The sequence below is a fragment of the Macaca nemestrina genome, chromosome 18 (assembly GCF_043159975.1).
Source record: "Macaca nemestrina isolate mMacNem1 chromosome 18, mMacNem.hap1, whole genome shotgun sequence".
Lineage (NCBI taxonomy): Eukaryota > Metazoa > Chordata > Mammalia > Primates > Cercopithecidae > Macaca > Macaca nemestrina.
Window position 1 is genome coordinate 18151763 of NC_092142.1, and position 18175 is coordinate 18169937.

Sequence of the window (18175 nt, forward strand, 5' to 3'; positions counted from 1 at the left end):
CACTTGGGCCGGGCACGGTGGCTCAAGCCTGTAATCCCAGCACTTTGGGAGGCCGAGACGGGCGGATCACGAGGTCAGGAGATCGAGACCATCCTGGCTAACACGGTGAAACCCCGTCTCTACTAAAAAATACAAAAAACTAGCCGGGCGAGGTGGCGGGCGCCTGTAGTCCCAGCTACTTGGGAGGCTGAGGCAGGAGAATGGCGTAAACCCGGGAGGCGGAGCTTGCAGTGAGCTGAGATCCGGCCACTGCACTCCAGCCCGGGCGACAGAGCGAGACTCCGTCTCAAAAAAAAAAAAAAAAAAAAAAAATACACACACTCTAGCTGGGCGCGGTGGCTCACATCTGTAATCCCAACACTTTGAGAGGCTGAGGCAGACATATCACCTGAGGTCAGGAGTTTGAGACCAGCCCCAACATGGTGAAACTCGTCTCTACTAAAAATACAAAAATTAGCCAGGCGTGGTGGCGCACATCTGTAATCCCAGCTACATGGGAGGCTGAAACCGAAGAATCACTTGAACCCGGGAGGTGGAGGCTGCAGTGAGTCAGGATGGTGCCAACTGCACTCCAGCCTGGGCAACAAACAGAGTGAGACTCCATCTCAAAAAAAAAAAAAAAAAAAAAAAAACATACATTCTTAAAAATAAAGACACTTGGCCGGGCGCGGTGGCTCAAGCCTGTAATCCCAGCACTTTGGGAGGCCGAGGCGGGTGGATCACGAGGTCAGGAGATCGAGACCATCCTGGCTAACATGGTGAAACCCCGTCTCTACTAAAAATACAAAAAACTAGCCGGGCGTGGTGGCGGGCGCCTGTAGTCCCAGCTACTCGGAGGCTGAGGCAGGAGAATGGCGTGAACCCGGGAGGCGGAGCTTGCGGAGCTTGCAGTGAGCCGAGATCGCGCCACTGCACTCCAGCCTGGGTGACACAGCGCGAGATGCCGTCTCAAAAAAAAATAAATAAATAAAATAAAAAAAAATAAATAAAGACACTTAGAGAGGAATCTAAAACACACTGGTTCTATTTTTAACTTCACCAATGCTAAAAGAGCGGGTAGATTTTTTTTTTTTTTAAAGAAAAGGGAAAAAATTACAGATGGGGAAATAGGTTTTGAAATCTTCGCACAACAGGGTGGCTATAGTAAATAATGATGTATTTATTTGCAAAGAGAAGACAGAGATAACAATAGCAATAACAATAAGGTATTTCAAATAATTAAATTTCAAATGCCTCACCACAAAATATGAGTAAGCAAAGTAAGGTGAAAATATGTTAATTAGCATGATTTAATCATACCACATTGCACATATATAAACATTACACTGTACCCTACAAATGTGTACCATTATGATTTTTGAATTAATATTAATTAGAGTGGGGAGAACAATGATTACATTTTTACTTCTTCAGTAAGATTATAATAAAAACGTAGAGAGCACTAGCATTATAGTAACTACACATGATAGGCCACTTTAAATAAAAGGCATCTTTTATGAAATTTTTAAGGCCGGGCGCGGTGGCTCAAGCCTGTAATCCCAGCACTTTGGGAGGCCAAGACGGGCGGATCACGAGGTCAGGAGATCGAGACCATCCTGGCTAACACGGTGACACCCTGTCTCTACTAAAAAATACAAAAAGCTAGCCGGGCGTGGTGGCGGGCACCTGTAGTCCCAGCTACTCAGGAGGCTGAGGCAGGAGAATGGCGTAAACCTGGGAGGTGGAGCTTGCAGTGAGCCGAGATCCGGCCACTGCACTCCAGCCTGGGCAACTAAGCAAGACTCTGTCTCAAAAAAAAAAAAAAAAAAGAAATTTTTAGTCAATGAATTGATTACCACATACATACGACCTATTTGCTATTAAGCGTAAATTTATTTACAATTTTAGTATTTTCAAAAAAGGAACATTAAAATTCCATCAACATTTCAAATAATGACAGAATTAATCATTTTTAATAGAATTCTTACTCAGATCCTTCAAAAACAATATAAACTATCACTTAAGGTAGATTCCTTTAAATCTCACTAAAAATGCTAAATCTCAAGTTTCATAGTCCCAGTGCTGGAAAACCTGCTATATTTTTATTTTTCTTCACATTTAGACAAAGAACATATGGACAGGCAAGAAATGTAATCAACTTCTTCAGGAAAGAATCCCAGGATCTGTTTTATTTTCAATTAAATATATATGAATTCTGGGTGATACTGGTGATCATCTCTGGATCTTTTTACTTATCTAATGAGAAAAGAGTCTCATTATACAAAGAGAATACCCAAAAAGTCTAATGATTTCCTCACATAAGTAGGTTTTTCTGTAAGGTTCTGGCAAATCTGAAGAAGCCAACACAGAATCTGTCATTAATGCATTGAATCTGAACTTCCACTGTTAAAATCAAATTAGGGCCTGGAAGTAAAGTGTTAACACTTCAGACAAGAAATTCCAGGGTTTGTATCATCAGGAATATAAACCAGGGACACCCTCAAGAGGATGAAGAGCAAGAGTCATGCACTGCTTCAGAGAATTAAATACTCCAAGATGAAAGTTAAAAATTCAAACACACCTATCACACATAAACATCTTTTAACATCAGGTTGAAATGCTAAAGGGAACAGAGTAAAAGTAAGTTTTTAACTAATAAATTTAAATAAGAGAGAAAACTTTAAATTCAAAGAGCTTCACTAAAAAAAAAAAGAAAATGTTAGCAAAGTCATCAAATGTGGAGGAAAAGCTATTATATGTCACTATGTAATCTAAGACATATTCATTAGCGGAGCCTTTTTTCTAGGCTATTAATATATTAGATGCCACCCAAAAACAAAGATCTAATAAATGTTAAGTTTAACAACTTCTTAAAAACCTGTAGGTTCCCAAAGATACATACGTGTATGTGCAGTGAGGCCACTGCTAAGCCTCTAATAATATTCTTGTAGACTACTATTCTCTATGATGACAAAAAGGGTAATTAAAAAAAAAAATCTAGTGTCTCCCCTTAATAAACAAAGGAAGAGCATACTTAGAAAGTTCCATAACAAAAACAATCTATAATTCTGGTACCAGAAATCCCTCTGAGGCAGGGCACGGTGGCTCACACCTGTAATCCCAGCACTTTGGGAGGCCAAGGCGGGGGGATCACTTGAGGTTGGGAGATCAAGACCATCCTGGCTAACACGGTGAAACCCTGTCTCTACTAAAAATACAAAAAATTAGTCAGGCGAGTGGCACACGCCTGTAATCCCAGCTACTCGGAGGCTGAGGCAGGAGAATCACTTGAACCCAGGAGGCAGAGGTTGTGTGAGCCTAGATAGTGCCACTGCACTCCAGCCTGGGCAACAAGAGCAAAACTCCATCTCAAAAATAAAAAAAGGAGTAAGTCCCTCTGAAAAAAGCTTTAAATAATAAACACAAAAAGTCTATAACAGGATTTTAAATAAATATAAGGTCCTACACATACTATATGAATACCAACATAATAAAAATATGAATATGAATGAATATCAACAGGAATCCCATTCGTTTTTTGAAAGGGCCTGAAAATTAATACAAAAGAAGTAATTCAGGATGTTTAGAAATCTGTTGACTCTAGGCCAGGTGCGGTGGCTCACGGCTGTAATCCCAGCACCTTGGGATTTACAAAGTGGCATTTCCTTCTCACCTAAGGTCAGGAGTTCAAGACCAGCCTGGCCAAGATGGTGATACTCCATCCCTACTAAAAATTACAAAAATTATCCAGGCGCAGTGGCAGGTGCCTGTAATCCCAGCTACTCAGGAGGCTGAGGTAGGAGAATCGCTTGAACTCAGGCGGCAATATTTGCAGTGAGCCAAGATCTCACCACGGCACTCCAGCCTGGGCAACAGTGAGACTCTGTCTCAAAAAAAATAAAACGAAATAAACAAATCTGTTGATACTGGAATATTTGCGTTTCATTCCCCAATCAGCAGGCACGCAACTGGCAAGAAGTGTGTTTCCCCAGGCATTCTAATGGAATGCCAGAAAGCTCAACCCCGTGCTTAAATTTTTAGTGATTACATTGCTTAAATAATGTAGACAGATACAATAGACCCAAGATAAGTCAATGTGTAAAAAGACTTCAAATACGTGCACAAGGTATTTTTCAAGATGGACAAAACACATGAATCTTAAATTACCATATTTCTTTTTTTTTTTTTTTTTTTTTTTTGACAGAGGTTTTTTTGCTCTTGTTGCCCAGGCTGGAGTGCAATGGCACGATCTAGGCTCACGCAACCTCCGCCTCCCAGGTTCAAGCAATTCTCCTGCCTCAGCCTCCTGAATAGCTGGGACTAGAGGCGTGTGCCACCACGCCCAGCTAATTTTTGTATTTTTTTTAGTAGAGACGGGGTTTCACCATGTTGGCCAGGATGGTCTTGATCTCTTGACCTCATGATCCGCCCACCTCGGCTTCCCAAAGTGCTGAGATTACAGGCATGAGCCACTGCGCATGGCCAAATTACCGTCTTCTTTCTTCTGTAAAAAGATCTGGCCACTCCAGTCCATTACAATACTGTCCTTTTGAGCCTGCTCAATCAGTTTGTTTAAGCCCTGACAGGGCTGCCATAAGAGGAACGCTTTCCCCAAAAATGCATCCTACAAGAACAGTGTTGTAAACTCTGGAGTTAAGGCTAAACATAAAAATACAAACTTACAGGATCTCACTGTCACGTATTTACTTGAGGAAAGACACAAATATAGAGTGTACTATTTACTGATGCACTCAGTAGGAAAGAAGGGGATAGCAAAAGTAACAATTTTACCAGATCCACGCACATATGCAGGTTATATTTTACTGGACATGGCACACATAAAAATTCCAGATACTGCTAAGTATATGAAAAAAAACGTGAGCAGGAATAGGTGTGATAGTGGAAAAGTCACTGCATATCTGTACCTTGACTGAGGTCATGGTTACACAGGTGTATACATTTGCCAAAATTTCCTGAATTTAAGACCTATACAGGCCGGGCGCGGTGGCTCACGCCTGTACTCTCAGCACTTTGGGAGGCCGAGGCGATCATCACCTGAGGTCAGGAGTTCGAGACCAGCCTGGCCAACAAGGTGAAATCTCATCTCTACTAAAAGTACAAAAACTAGCCGGGCATGGTGGCAGGCATCTGTAATCCCAGCTACTCGGGGGGCTGAGGCAGAAGAATCACTTGAACCCGGGAGGCAGAGGTTGCAGTGAGCCAGGATCGCACCACTGCACTCCAGCCTGGGGCACAAGAGCGAGACTTCGTCTCAAAAAAAAAAAAAAAAAAAAAAAACTATACATACATAAATTTTATCTCAAAGAAGCATCACAATAGAATTCAAAAGAGAATTCAATTTAAAAAGGAAAAGTACACTCAATTAACTAATACAAGATAGAAAAGAATAACAGTATAAAACCAAGTATCTTTGCATGAGCGAACACCACAAGAACTTAGTAAGTTATACTCTACATTAAAGAAACAAAAAACAGGCCGAGCGTGGTGGCTCACGCCTGTAATCCCAGCACTTTGGGAGGATGAGGTGGGTGGATCACGAGGTCAGGAGATCGAGACCATCCTGGCTAACACGGTGAAACCCCGTCTCTACTAAAAATACAAAAAAAATAGCCGGGCGTGGTGGTGGGCGCCTGTAGTCCCAGCTACTCGGGAGGCTGAGGCAGGAGAATGGTGTGAACCCGGGAGGCAGACCTTGCAGTGAGCCGATATAGCGCCACTGCACTCCAGACTGGGCAAGAGAGACTCCGTCTCAATCAATCAATAAATAAATAAATAAATAACACAGAATAAGGGAGCATTTCCTATACATATGAAACCACAAAATTTCTGTACTCTCTACTATTAGGCCTCTATACAAGGGGAAGTATGTTTTATTTTATAGTTCCAAAAATAAAATGGGCTCTGAAAAACTTCAAGATAGTCAAAGATAGGTAACCAAAATGATGACAACGTGAAAAGTTAACAAACAGCTCCTGTGAATCCATTAAGGGTGGTCCAATGAGAGGAGCCTCAGGGATTTGTTTTAGGTGATTAGGATAAAGAACAAGTGTCAGGTAACAAGGGCAGAAAACCCTACCAAGAATTGTGACAATTCAATGTTCCCACCATGGACCACACTCTATTTTACAAGACACTTATATGACATTCCATACATGTGTCTAACATGAAGATTGAGCAGATAAAAAGTATCACTTTAGTGATCATCCTCAATCAACACCACATAACAAATGAAGGGAATGAAGGTCTTTTGCTTATGGAAATTCTCACACACTGAGCTGAATATTTTTATCTTTAACTTATTTATTTATTTATTTATTTTTAAGACGGAGTTTCACTCGTTGCCCAGGCTGGAGTGCAATGGCCCGATCTTGGCTCACCACAACCTCTGCCTCCCGGGTTTAAGTGATTCTCCTGCCTCAGCCTCCCAAGTAGCTGGGATTACAGGCATACGCCACCATGCCCGGCTAATTTTTGTATTTTTAGTAGACACAGGGTTTTCCCATGTTGGTCAGGTTGGTCTCTCCCGACCTCAGGTGATACGCCCACCTTGGCCTCCCCAAAGTGCTGGGATTACAGGTGTAAGCCACCGCACACAGCCTTATCTTAAATTGTTAAATATAAACATAATACTCAGGTCCTTAGCAGCCCCTTCTCTATATTGTTCCTATTACCTGCCTCCCACTGCGATCTCTCTTGCATGCGCATGCACGCACTCTCAAACACACACACACACACACACACACACACACACACACACACACACTCTCTTTTTCTTTTTCTTTTAGAGTCTTGCTCTTGTTACCCAGGCTGGAGTGCAATGGCGCAATCTCAGCTCACCACAACCTCCGCCTCCCAGGTTCCAGCAATTCTCCTGCCTAAGCCTCCGGAGTAGCTGGGAATACAGGCATGCGCCACCACACCCAGCTAATTTTGTATTTTTAGTAGAGACGGGGTTTCTCCATGTTGGTCAGGCTAGTCTCGAACTCCCGACCTCAGGAGATCCACCCACCTCAGCCTCCCAAACACACACACACACACACACACAACACATGAACTATGATTCAAAGCCTACAATAGGGTCCCCAACCCAGTGCTTCAGCTTCACCTCTTATTTGTATTACTCCTCATAAGTACCCAATTCCTCTACACACCGACAACTTGCACCTGGCCTTAATGTAATTTTCTTCTATTTTGGAGAGGGGAGATTCTCCCCCAAATTCACAGTCAAAATTGTACAGACCAATTCCATCACCCCACTGCTCCATACTTAACCATATAACTTTCCCTCCTCTGACTCTTCAGGCTTTTTGTTTTGTTTTGTTTTTGAGATACTCTCGCTCTGTCACCCAGAGTGGAGTGCAATGGCATCATCTTGGCTCACTGCAACCTCCACCTCCTGGGTTCAAGCGATTCTCCTGCCTCAGCCTCCCGAATAGCTGGGATTACAGGTGCCTACCACTGCATCCAGCTAATTTTTGTATTTTTAGTAGAGGGGGTTTCACCAAGTTGGCCAGGCTGGTCTTGAACTTCTGACCTCAGGTGATCTGCCCGCCTTGGCCTCTTTCTCCAAAAGAAAGAGAGAGAGAGAGAGAGAGAGAGAGAGAGAGAGAGAGAGAGAGAGAGAGGAAGGAAGGAAGACTGAGAATTATATCACAAAATCCACATGCTCTTTCCTTTACAAAGTCCTTATCTCCCATAATAACTTAGTCTCCTTGAAGACAGTGGTTTTACAAGTCATAAAAATCCTGGCCATGGCCCGGTGCAGTAGCTTATGCCTGTAATCCCAGCACTTTGGGAAGCCAAGACAGGCAGATCACTTGAGGTCAGAAGTTCGAGACCAGCCTGCTCAATATGGTGAAACCCTGTCTCTACTAAAAATACAAAAATTAGCCAGGGGTAGGGGCACATGCCTGTAATCCCACCTACTCGGAAGGCTGAGGTAGGAGAATCGCTTGAACCTGAGAGGCTGAGGTTGCAGCGAACCAAGATTGCACTAGTGCATTTCAGCCTGGGCAACACAGTGAGACCCCATCTCAAAATATATATATATATCCCTAGAAGCATCAATATTTACTGAATCAGAGTATTTTATTACCTGTTATAAAAAAACAAAAAAAAAGACAAAAAACCTTCTATTATACTAATTTATAAAGGAATCAAAACAAAAGGGGTTGGGGGGTCCGGGCACAGTATCTCACTCGTGTAATCCCAGCACTTTGGGAGGCCAAGGTGGGAACTTGAGGTCAGGAATTTGAGACCAGCCTGGTCAACATGGTGAAACCCTGTCTCTACTAATAATACAAAAATTAGCTGGGCCTGGTGACATGCGCCTCTAGTCCCAGCTACTCAGAAGGCTGAGGCATGTGAATCACTTGAACCCAGGAAGTGGAGGTTGTACTGAGCCAAGATTGTGCCGCTACACTCCAGCCTGGGAGACACAGTGAAACTATGTCTTTAAAAAAAAAAAAAAAAAAGGCCAGGTACAGTGGCACACACCTGTAATCCCAGCACTTTGGGAGGCCGAGGTAAGTGGATCACCTGAGGTCAGGAGTTCACAACCAGCCTAACTAACATGGTGAAACCCCGCCTCTACTAAATACACATAGGTATGGTGGCACATGCCTATAATCCGAGCTCTTGGGAGGCTGAGACAGGAAAATCACTTGTACCTGGGAGGCAGAGGTTGCAGTGAGCCGAGATTGCACCACTGCATACTCCAGCCTGGGCAACAAGAGCAAAACTCCGTCTCAAAAAAAAAAAAAGTTGGGGTGGGGGTAAGGTTCAACTTAAAGATACAATTACCAAGTGTTTCATAAGGAATGTCTTATTTCATAATGGAGTAGGAGTTTGACACCAGCATGGGCAAAATGGGGAGGCCCCATCTCTACAAAAAAATAAAAATAAAAAATTAGTGTGCCAAGGATGGTGGGTCACACCTGTAATTCCAGCACTTTGGGAGGCCAAGGAGGAAGGATCACCTGAGCCCAGGTATTCAAGACCAGCCCAGGCAGCATGGCAAAACTCCGTCTCTACAAAAATAAATAAATAAATACCCCGTCTCTACAAAAATAAATAAATAAATAAAGTAGCTGGGTGTAGTGGCATGCACCTATGGTCCCAGCTATTGGGAGGCTGAGGTAGGAGGACTTCTTGAGCCTGGGAGGTGGAGGTTGCAATGAACTGAGATAGTTCCGCTGCACTCCAACCTGGGCAATAGAGTAAGACTCTGCTTCAGAAAAAGAGAGAGGAGACCAGGCGTGGTGGCTCACGCCTGTAATCCCAGCACTTTGGGAGGCCGAAGTGGGTGGATCACCTGAGGTCAGGAGTTCAAGACCAGCCTGGCCAACATGGTGAAACCCCATCTCTACTAAAAACACAAAAATTAGTCAGGCGTAGTGGCATGCGCCTGTATTCCCAGCTACTCGGGAGGCTGAGACAGGAGAATCAATTGAACCAGGAGGTGGAGGTTGCAGTGAGCTAAGATTGTGCCACTGTACTCCAGCCTGGGCGATACAGTAAAACTGTCTCAAAAAAAAAAAAAAAAAAAAAGAGAGAGAGAGAGGAAAAATAAATAAATTAGCCAGGTGTGGTGGTATGCACCTGTGGTCCCAGCTACTCAGGAGACTGAGGTGGGAGGATCCCCTGAGTCCAGGAAATCAAGGCTGCAGTGAGTAGTGACTGCACCACTGCACTCCAGCCTGGGCAACAGAGCGAGAGCGTATCTCAAAAAAGAGGAAAGAAAAGAAAAAAGAAATCAAAAATATAAAAACAAACGTTACTTTAGTTTTACTTTTTATTTTTTAGTTTATTATGGGTGTTTTACTTTCCCCCACGTAAAAGAGCCACACGTAATTTGTTGAAATTTTCCTTAGTGTACTTCAAAATCTGTTGAATAGAACTGGCAATCACTGAATTCTATTTAACTCTAGTTCCATTTAATATTAGACTGGTGTGAAAGTAACTGCGGTTTTGGCCAAAACCGCAATTACTTTTGCACCCACATAATAGCTATAAAATATGTAACTTCACTGAATTTTATCCTCTATGTATTTCCCTATATTATGTACCTATGGACATCAAACTTAGTACAGACTGATAAAAGGCTGAATAGACAACTACGGTTTCAAAAATCCAGCTTCTCACAACCTCAGACATACTAGTATACAGCTTTTCTAATTTCACAACACATTTCCATTTTTTGGTCTTTCACAATAGAGAAGATGTGTGTACTTTTGAATATTTTGATCTGTCTAGAATCTAGAATCTACCAAAATTGGAAGGTGTTTTTATTATACAGTTTCATCTTTTTCTTAAAGAAGTATAGAAAGATCCTAAGTTTGAACACAGTAAGACACTCAATAGAGAACTACTACTAAACATATAAGACCAGTTACACAATTAATGTCCTAACACCCCAAGTGGAATCTACTTGTTTTCTGTTGACTTGAATGCTTTCTCTTCTTTGTTGAATTAATCAATCTATTTGACTCCAATGTCAAATTAATCAATGTCACGTTAGAATATTAAAATGTACAATTATGAATTACACATTTAATTTTAAAACATCATTCTGATCTCTATCCTGATACTAGAAGATTATCTTCCAAACTAAGGTGGAAAAAATGACAGACTTTAGCTATTGGCAATGATAGGTCATTTTTTTAGGGAAGAGGAGTAAAGAGGGCAACTTCCATAGGTCAGACATTCCTTTGTTCTAAGAAGCCACCACTCCTGTTTCTTCATATGGAAAAAACCAGAGGCGTCCAGTGGTCCCCAAAACCTTCTCAACTTTATGCTTGAGGAACCCACAGATTTCAAATAATACAACTGACCTAAGACCACTCATTTGTTTAATTATTTAACCATTCTTTTTTTTTTTTGAGATGGAGTCTGGCTCTGTCACCCGGGCTGGAGTGCAGTGGCCGGATCTCAGCTCACTGCAAGCTCTGCCTCCCGGGTTTACGCCATTCTCCTGCCTCAGCCTCCCGAGTAACTGGGACTACAGGCGCCCGCCACCTCGCCCGGCTAGTTTTTTGTATTTTTTAGTAGAGACGGGGTTTCACCGTGTTAGCCAGGATGGTCTCGATCTCCTGACCTCGTGATCCGCCCGTCTCGGCCTCCCAAAGTGCTGGGATTACAGGCTTGAGCCACCGCGCCCGGCCTTTTTTTTTTTTGAGAATGAGTCTTGCTCTGTTGCCCAGGCTGGAGTGCAGTGGTGTGATATCACTCACTACAACCTCTGCCTCTCGGGTTCCAGTGATTCTCCTGCCTCAGCCTCCCAAGTAACTGGGATTACAGGCATGCGCCACCACATCCCGCTAATTTTTTTTCTTTTTTTTAGTAGAGACGGGGTTTCACCATGTCAGTTGGCCAGGCTGGTCTTGAACTCCTGACCTCAGGTGATCCGCCCAACTCAGCCTCCCAAAGTGTTGGGATTACAGGTGTGAGCCACCATGCCTGGTCTTCTCTCTCTTTTTCTGAAAGAGTCTCACTTCATGCCTGGCCTGCTCAACCATTCTTTTGTTTTTTTTTGTTTGTTTGTTTTGGGTTTTTTTTTGTTTTTTTTTTTTTTTTTTGAGACGGAGTCTCGCTCTGTCACCCAGGCTGGAGTGCAGTGGCCGGATCTCAGCTCACTGCAAGCTCCGCCTCCCGGGTTCCTGCCATTCTCCTGCCTCAGCCTCCCGAGTAGTTGGGACTACAGGCGCCCGCCACCTCGCCCGGCTAGTTTTTTGTATTTTTTAGTAGAGACGGGGTTTCACCGTGTTAGCCAGGATGGTCTCGATCTCCTGACCTCGTGATCCGCCCGTCTCGGCCTCCCAAAGTGCTGGGATTACAGGCTTGAGCCACCGCGCCCGCCTCAACCATTCTTAAATGTCGGGTGTGGTGGCTCACACCTGTAATCTCAACACTTTGGGAGGCTGAGGGCAGGTGGATTGTTTGAGTTCAAGACCAGCCTAAGCAACATGGTGAAAACCCCATCTTTACAAAAAATACAAAAATGAGCCAGGCTGGTGGCAAGCGCCTGTAGCCCCACCTACTTGTGGGTGCTGAGGGAGGAGGTTTGAGCCTGGGAGGTCGAGACTGCAGTGAGCCAAGTATTTGTGCCACTGCATTCCAGCCTGGGTGATAAGCAAGACCCTGTCTCAAAAAAATTTACAGAAGAGTTGACTGAGAGCACAGTGAATGAAAAGGAAGACTAAAAGGCAGTGGCATATAAATGCTTACTGTTGGAGGTATGCTTCTATGGAACATGGGTATGCTCTCTTGCCATATGACATTCACATATTCAGCCACCTGGAACACTTCCTGTCAGTATGTGTGAAGTATCATGTGTGGTCAAAATTGACTCAACAGTCATTTTCCACACCAACTGGCAAACTAACACTAAAAGAAATCAACAAGTGTTGCTTTTTCAAAAGCCTAAATCAGCTGAGTGCAGTGACTTAAACACCTGTAATCCCAGCACTTTGAGAGGCCAAAGCAGGGGGATCACCTGAGTCAGGAGTTCAAGAACAGGTTGGCCAACATGATGAAACCCCATCTCTACTAAAAATACAAAAATTAACTGGGCACCTGTAATCCCAGCTACTCAGGAGGCTGAGGGAGGAGAATTTTTCCTTGAAACCGGGAGGCAGAGGCTGCAGTGAGTCAAGACTGCGCCACTGTACTCCAGCCTGGGAGACACAGCAAGACTCCATCTCAGGGGGGAAAAAAAAAAAAAAGCTTAAATCAAGGAAAACAGAACCAATCCAGCAGGGACGAAACGGTACATAAGAGGCAAAAAAAAAAAAATTTTTTTTAATCAAAATTATTCAGATGAACCACAATAAACGTGCCTGCATCTGAAGTTCCATAAATCGATTACCCCTAAAATATATTTATATATATTTAAGGAGTTCTAAGCATTGGGTTAAATTCTAAACCTTCATTTAAGCAAGAAGCAAGATCAAGATCCGTTCTGTCAGTTACCTGGAGTCTGTCACCTTTCTGAATAGGGGACAGAATAACCTCAAATTTGACTAATGAAAATTTATGACTTGGCAAATATCCGAGGTATTTTTATTGACTAACAAATCAGCTATGACAATCTTAGAAACAAATCAAGTTATGCTATGGGGTATGTCCACAGTTCCCCGTTCCTTCTACAACAGAAGAAAATCAAATCTTTCCAATATCCTAACAAATTGTTACTCCCTGTAACCAAATGCATCTCACAGTATCGTCTACCAAGGCGTTACATTCTGAAACTTTGTTACAAAGCACAGCTTCAAAGAAACCTTGTAAGCTTTCTTGTAAGCTCCTCCCTTCCCCCATTGCCCCTCCCCAGAGCCAAGAAATAAAGCACTTGAAAGAAACAGCATGGATAATATTTATTAATAGCTCATGTACATATTCCATAACTACATAAGCCATTTGGCTTCATACCTGTCAGCAATGAAGTCAGGTGGCCCCAGCACGTGGCTGCAACTCTTCTCTATTTATTTAGAACTACAAACTACAATTTACACTTTTCCAAAAGCTCTAGGAGACTATTTGAGAAGGGCACTTTATTCTTCTAAAAGGTTACTAAATTCTCTTATATACTTATACTGATCACAATACTGAAAAATAATCTAAAATCCATTGTCATTCATTTACCACCTAATTTGTTAGATGCCAGAAAATAAAATCAAATTTCACACATTTCAATAAAAAGGCAAAACTAAGCATGTCAATCACAGAAAAAAATACTTAATCAACTAATGTTATTTAAAGCACTCACAAACTCTTAAGTGGTACAAGACAAGTCAACGGTATGTTTATCAAACAAAATTTTTTTTTTACGACTAAACACCTCAATTCTAGACTCAGGCACTAATTATTAAAGTCATCTAGTTATATAAACCAATTCTCAACAGACACAGTATTTGGAAAGGCATATTAAACAGACTAAGATGTGTACCACCCATTAGCCAAAGACAATTTTAATGATTTTTCTAATGAGTCTTCAAATGTTACATTCTAACGTCTTACCAAATTATTTCCAAATACTGCTGGAATTACATGTAACTATCAGGAAACAAAAGGGCTTCCCAACAACTTGTGCGATCTACATTTATTTGGCCAGTTTCTGGACAATTACAATACAATTGTGCTCCAAAGTAGGAAAGTTCCATAAATCAATTACCCCTAAAATATATTTATATACATTTAAGGAGTTCTAAGCATTGGGTTAAATCCCAAACAGACTGAATAGAAGCATTTATTTAGTAAGAGAGGTTAGAATAAATCAGTCCTAAATTAGGTACAACTGCCCCCCCAAATTGATCAAAAAGGCAGGAAAATTGCATCTATTTAAAAAGTTAATGTTTCTAATATATTCAAATCTAACTAAGCCCCAAAACGGTCTGAGATCAAATCCTCCATAAAAGAGGAAATTCTCTAGACTTCTAAGTGGGTGCCCAAAGAGTTCACTCAAGTGTTCAGGTATGAATTAGATTCACCAGAGTAACCGGCCTTGCACTTAAGGAAAACTTCCATCTCCCAAGACCAGAGTGGGTCGATCCCATCAACAGTCACCACAATCTCATCTCACGCTCCACTAATGAATGTCCTCCCTAAAGTCAGAGCAATGCCTTTGCTGGAGTTTTGTTTTGGTTTTCTCAATATTAACACGTGGGGGTCACAGTAAGGGACACAGGTTAGAAGGTCTCTCACGTGGCGGCTGAAAGAGTGGGGAACCGAGGAAGTGAATGAGTAACAGGGAGGGTCCTGGACTCTCGGGATCTCCCAACTCGAGGTTGGAGGAAGGCGGTAACTGGAATGCCCCCCACCCCACCCCCGCCTCTTTCTCACCTCCTGGTCCCGATCCTAGGCCAGTGCCAGCCCAGGGCAGAACAAGCGGGGGGGAGGCACTTAGGCCTCGCCTCCCGCGGCCTTCCTCCCCTAGCCGGGGCGGAGGAGACCCAGGAAGCCGCGCCCGGCTCCGGGGGGTGGAGGGCCTAGGCCGCGCCTCCCAGCCCCGCGGCCCTAGGCCTCGGCCCGCCCGAGGCGGAGCCCGGGAGGTCGGGGCGGGGGCCCGGGCCGGTCACCCACCTGGGTTGCCAGTCATTCCAGCTCCGCGGATACTTGGTGCCGCCGCCGCCGCCGCTGCTCAGCCGAGACCCCGGGGCTCTGCGGCTCATTACCTTCCCCGACACGACATGGCCAAGCGCCGCCGCCCAAAGAAGAGCGAGTCGCCGCCCGAACCGGCCGCCGCCGACACCCCGCTCCGGCCCGGGGCTGAGGAGGAAGCCGAGGAGGAGGAGGAGGAGTAGGAGGAGGAGGAGGAGGAGGCGGCGGAGGGCGGGGGAAGAGGACGGCCGTTCCGGGTTCCGCCTGAGCCCGCAGCGCAGGACAAGGAGGCAGGAGCGGCGCGGTGAGAGAGAGGCAGATGAAGGGGAGGCGACGTCTCTTCCAGGGCCGTGCGCGGCCCACGACGCCGGGGCCCCGGAGGACGAGGACGACGAGGAGCAGGCGGTGGCGGCAGCTCCTCACGCTCACACGGCCACTGCTTCCCCGCCTCCCGGCTCCGCCCGCCGCGCCGCCGCTGTCGCACGGCATGCTGGGAGCGAGGGGCGGGGTCGGCGCCTGCCGGGCCTGGGGAGAGAGGCGGGTCCTGTCGGCGGCGGGGCGGGGCCGAGAGAGGCGGGGCCGATAGCAGGCCGCCCCGCCCCCCACGTCCCCTGGCTCGTCAACTGCGCCGAAGTCTGGGCACCGCGATGACGAATCCTGGGACAGGGGATCTCCACTACCGCGGCCACACACTTTTCTCCCAAACGCTCCCGGGAAAACACCGGACCCCTGAGGGCCGGGCAGTCAGGTGTAAACAGGCGTCCAATCCAGGACCTGCAGTGGGGGGGGGGGGGCTGGTACCCTGGGGTGCGCGCGCACACAGGCGTGCCCTTGAATTCACGTGCGCCAGTCTTCCCACTGTCTACGGGGCGGGGTGGAAAGTGAAAATAGTAAGATCGAGAGGAGGTTGATATCTACCTTCCCAACCTCCACCTGAAATGTGCCCATTGAGTCCTGGCACCTTTTACCATTTCTTCACAATGAAAAAAACTAAATGATGGAAGGGAAGGGAATATCCAAGACCACCAAGCCCTGTCCTCTGCAATGTGAAATGTGCTTTGAAGCCCTCTCACCCTAAGGCTTGCCCGTCTTCTGCTGGTGAAAGAAGCTGGAGGCCCGGCGCGGTGGCTTAAGCCTGTACCCAGCACTTTGGGAGGCCGAGGTGGGCGGATCATCGGAGTTGAGGAGTTCCACACCAGCCTGGCCAACATGGGGAAAACCGGCCTCTACTAAAAATACAAAAAGTAGCCGGGCACGGTGGTGGGCGCCTGTAATCCCAGCTACTCGGGAGGCTGAAACAGGGGAATCGCTTGAACCCAGTAGGCCAAGGTTGCAGTGAGCCGAGATCAGGCCATTGCAGTCCAGCCTGGGCAACAAGAGCGAAATTCTGTCTCAAAAAAATAAAAGAAGAGAGAGCGAGAGAGAGGAAGGAAGGAAGGAAGGGAGGAAGGGAGGGAGGAAGGGAGGAAGGGAGGGAGGGAGGGAGGAAGGAAGGAAGGAAGGAAGGAAGGAAGGAAGGAAGGAGAGAGAAAGGAGGAAGGGAGGGAAGGAAGGAAGAAAGAAAGAAGGAAGGAAGGAGAGAAAAAGAAAGAAAGAAAGAAAGAAAGAAAGAAAGAAAGAAAGAAAGAAAGAAAGAAAGAAAGAAAGAAAGAAAGAAAGAAAGAAAGAGAAAAGAAAGAAAGAAAAGAGCGAGCGGCCGGGCACGGTGGCTCACGCCTGTAATCCCAGCACTTTGGGAGGCCAAGGCGGGCAGAGCAGGAGGTCAGGAGATAGAGACCATCCTCCCTAACAACCATCTCTACTAAAATTACAAAAAAATTAGCCGGGCGTGGTGATGGGCGCCTGTAGTCCCAGCTACTCAGGAGGCTGAGACAGGAGAATGGCGTGAACCCGGGAGGCGCAGCTTGCAGTGAGCCGAGATCACGCCACTGCACTCTAGCCTGGGCGACACAGCGAGACTCCGAGAAAGAAAGAAAGAGAGAAAGAAAGAGAGAGAGAGAGACAGAGAGAGAGAGAGAGGAAGGAAGGAAGGAAGGAAGGAAAGAAGGAAGAAGCTGGGAGGAAGGAAGGAGCTGGGAGGGAGGAAGGAAGGAAAGAAGGAAGGAAAGAAGGAAGAAGCTGGGAGGAAGGAAGGAGCTGGGAGGAAGGAAGGAAGGAAGGAAGGAAGGAAGGAAGGAAGGAAGGAAGGAAGGAGCTGGGTAGAGGAGACATACCTGACCGTCTACCCCATGACATGCCCCATGCCCTAGGGAAAAAATTCCCTAAAGCATCTGATGCATAACGTGAATGCATACACATTTTTTAAAAGGTGGGCCAGGATGCTCCTTAAACCTGTATCTAAACCTTATCTGCATAAGGAGTCTTAACCTATCATTTTATGTTGCAAAGAAAACGTCTTTATATATCACTTGTGCAATTAAAAATTTTTACCAAAAGTACTTGAAGATTATGAGGAGTTGATACCTCCACACACACGCATATCCCCTCCACCTTGGACTCCTTATGACCACCAATCCCTCACTAAGGGAGGATCCTGCTGGTTCTAAATGATGAGGACTACAAAAAATACAAAAATTAGCCATCATGGTAGCGCGCGCCTGTGGTCCCAGGAACTCCCGAGGGTGAGGCAGGAGAATGACTTGAGTCCAGCAGGTGGAGGCTGCAGTGACCTATGATCCTGACACTGCACTCCAGCCTGGGCTACAAAGGGAAGGAAGGGAGGGAGGGAGGCCGCACGGAGGGAGAAGAAGAACAAGAAAAGACGGGCCACCATGCGTGGCTGACCCTGTAATCCCAGCATTTTGGGAGGCTGAGATGGGTGGATCACTTGAGGTCAGGAGACCAGCCTGGCAAACATGGTGAAACCCCATCTACCAAAAAAATACAAAAATTAGCCAGGCATGTTGGCAGCACGCCTGTAGTCCCAGCTACTCAGGGAAGCAGAGGCCCGAGAATTGCTTGAACCCGGGAGCCAGAGGTTGCAGTGAGCCGAGATCTTGCTACTGAACTCCAGCCTGGGTGACAGAGTAAGACTCTGTCTCAAAAAAAAAAAAAAAAAAAAAAAGAAAGAAAGAAAGAAAGA

At 45.3% G+C, this 18175-nt stretch overlaps 1 protein-coding gene across 3 annotated transcripts in view; it reads right to left on the reverse strand.

Moving 5' to 3' along the window:
• Nucleotides 1-15572, reverse strand: part of LOC105464273 (SMG1 nonsense mediated mRNA decay associated PI3K related kinase) — a 113684-nt gene extending 98112 nt beyond the window's left edge. For 2 of the 3 annotated variants that reach the window (XM_071084181.1, XM_011711994.3), the window contains exon 1: nt 15076-15572. In XM_071084181.1, the coding sequence (XP_070940282.1) occupies nt 15076-15164 (89 nt within the window). In that variant the 5' untranslated portion in view covers nt 15165-15572. The remainder of the gene's footprint in view (nt 1-15075) is intronic. The other variant, XM_071084182.1, reaches the window with a different exon arrangement.
• Nucleotides 15573-18175: the final 2603 nt, after the last annotated feature.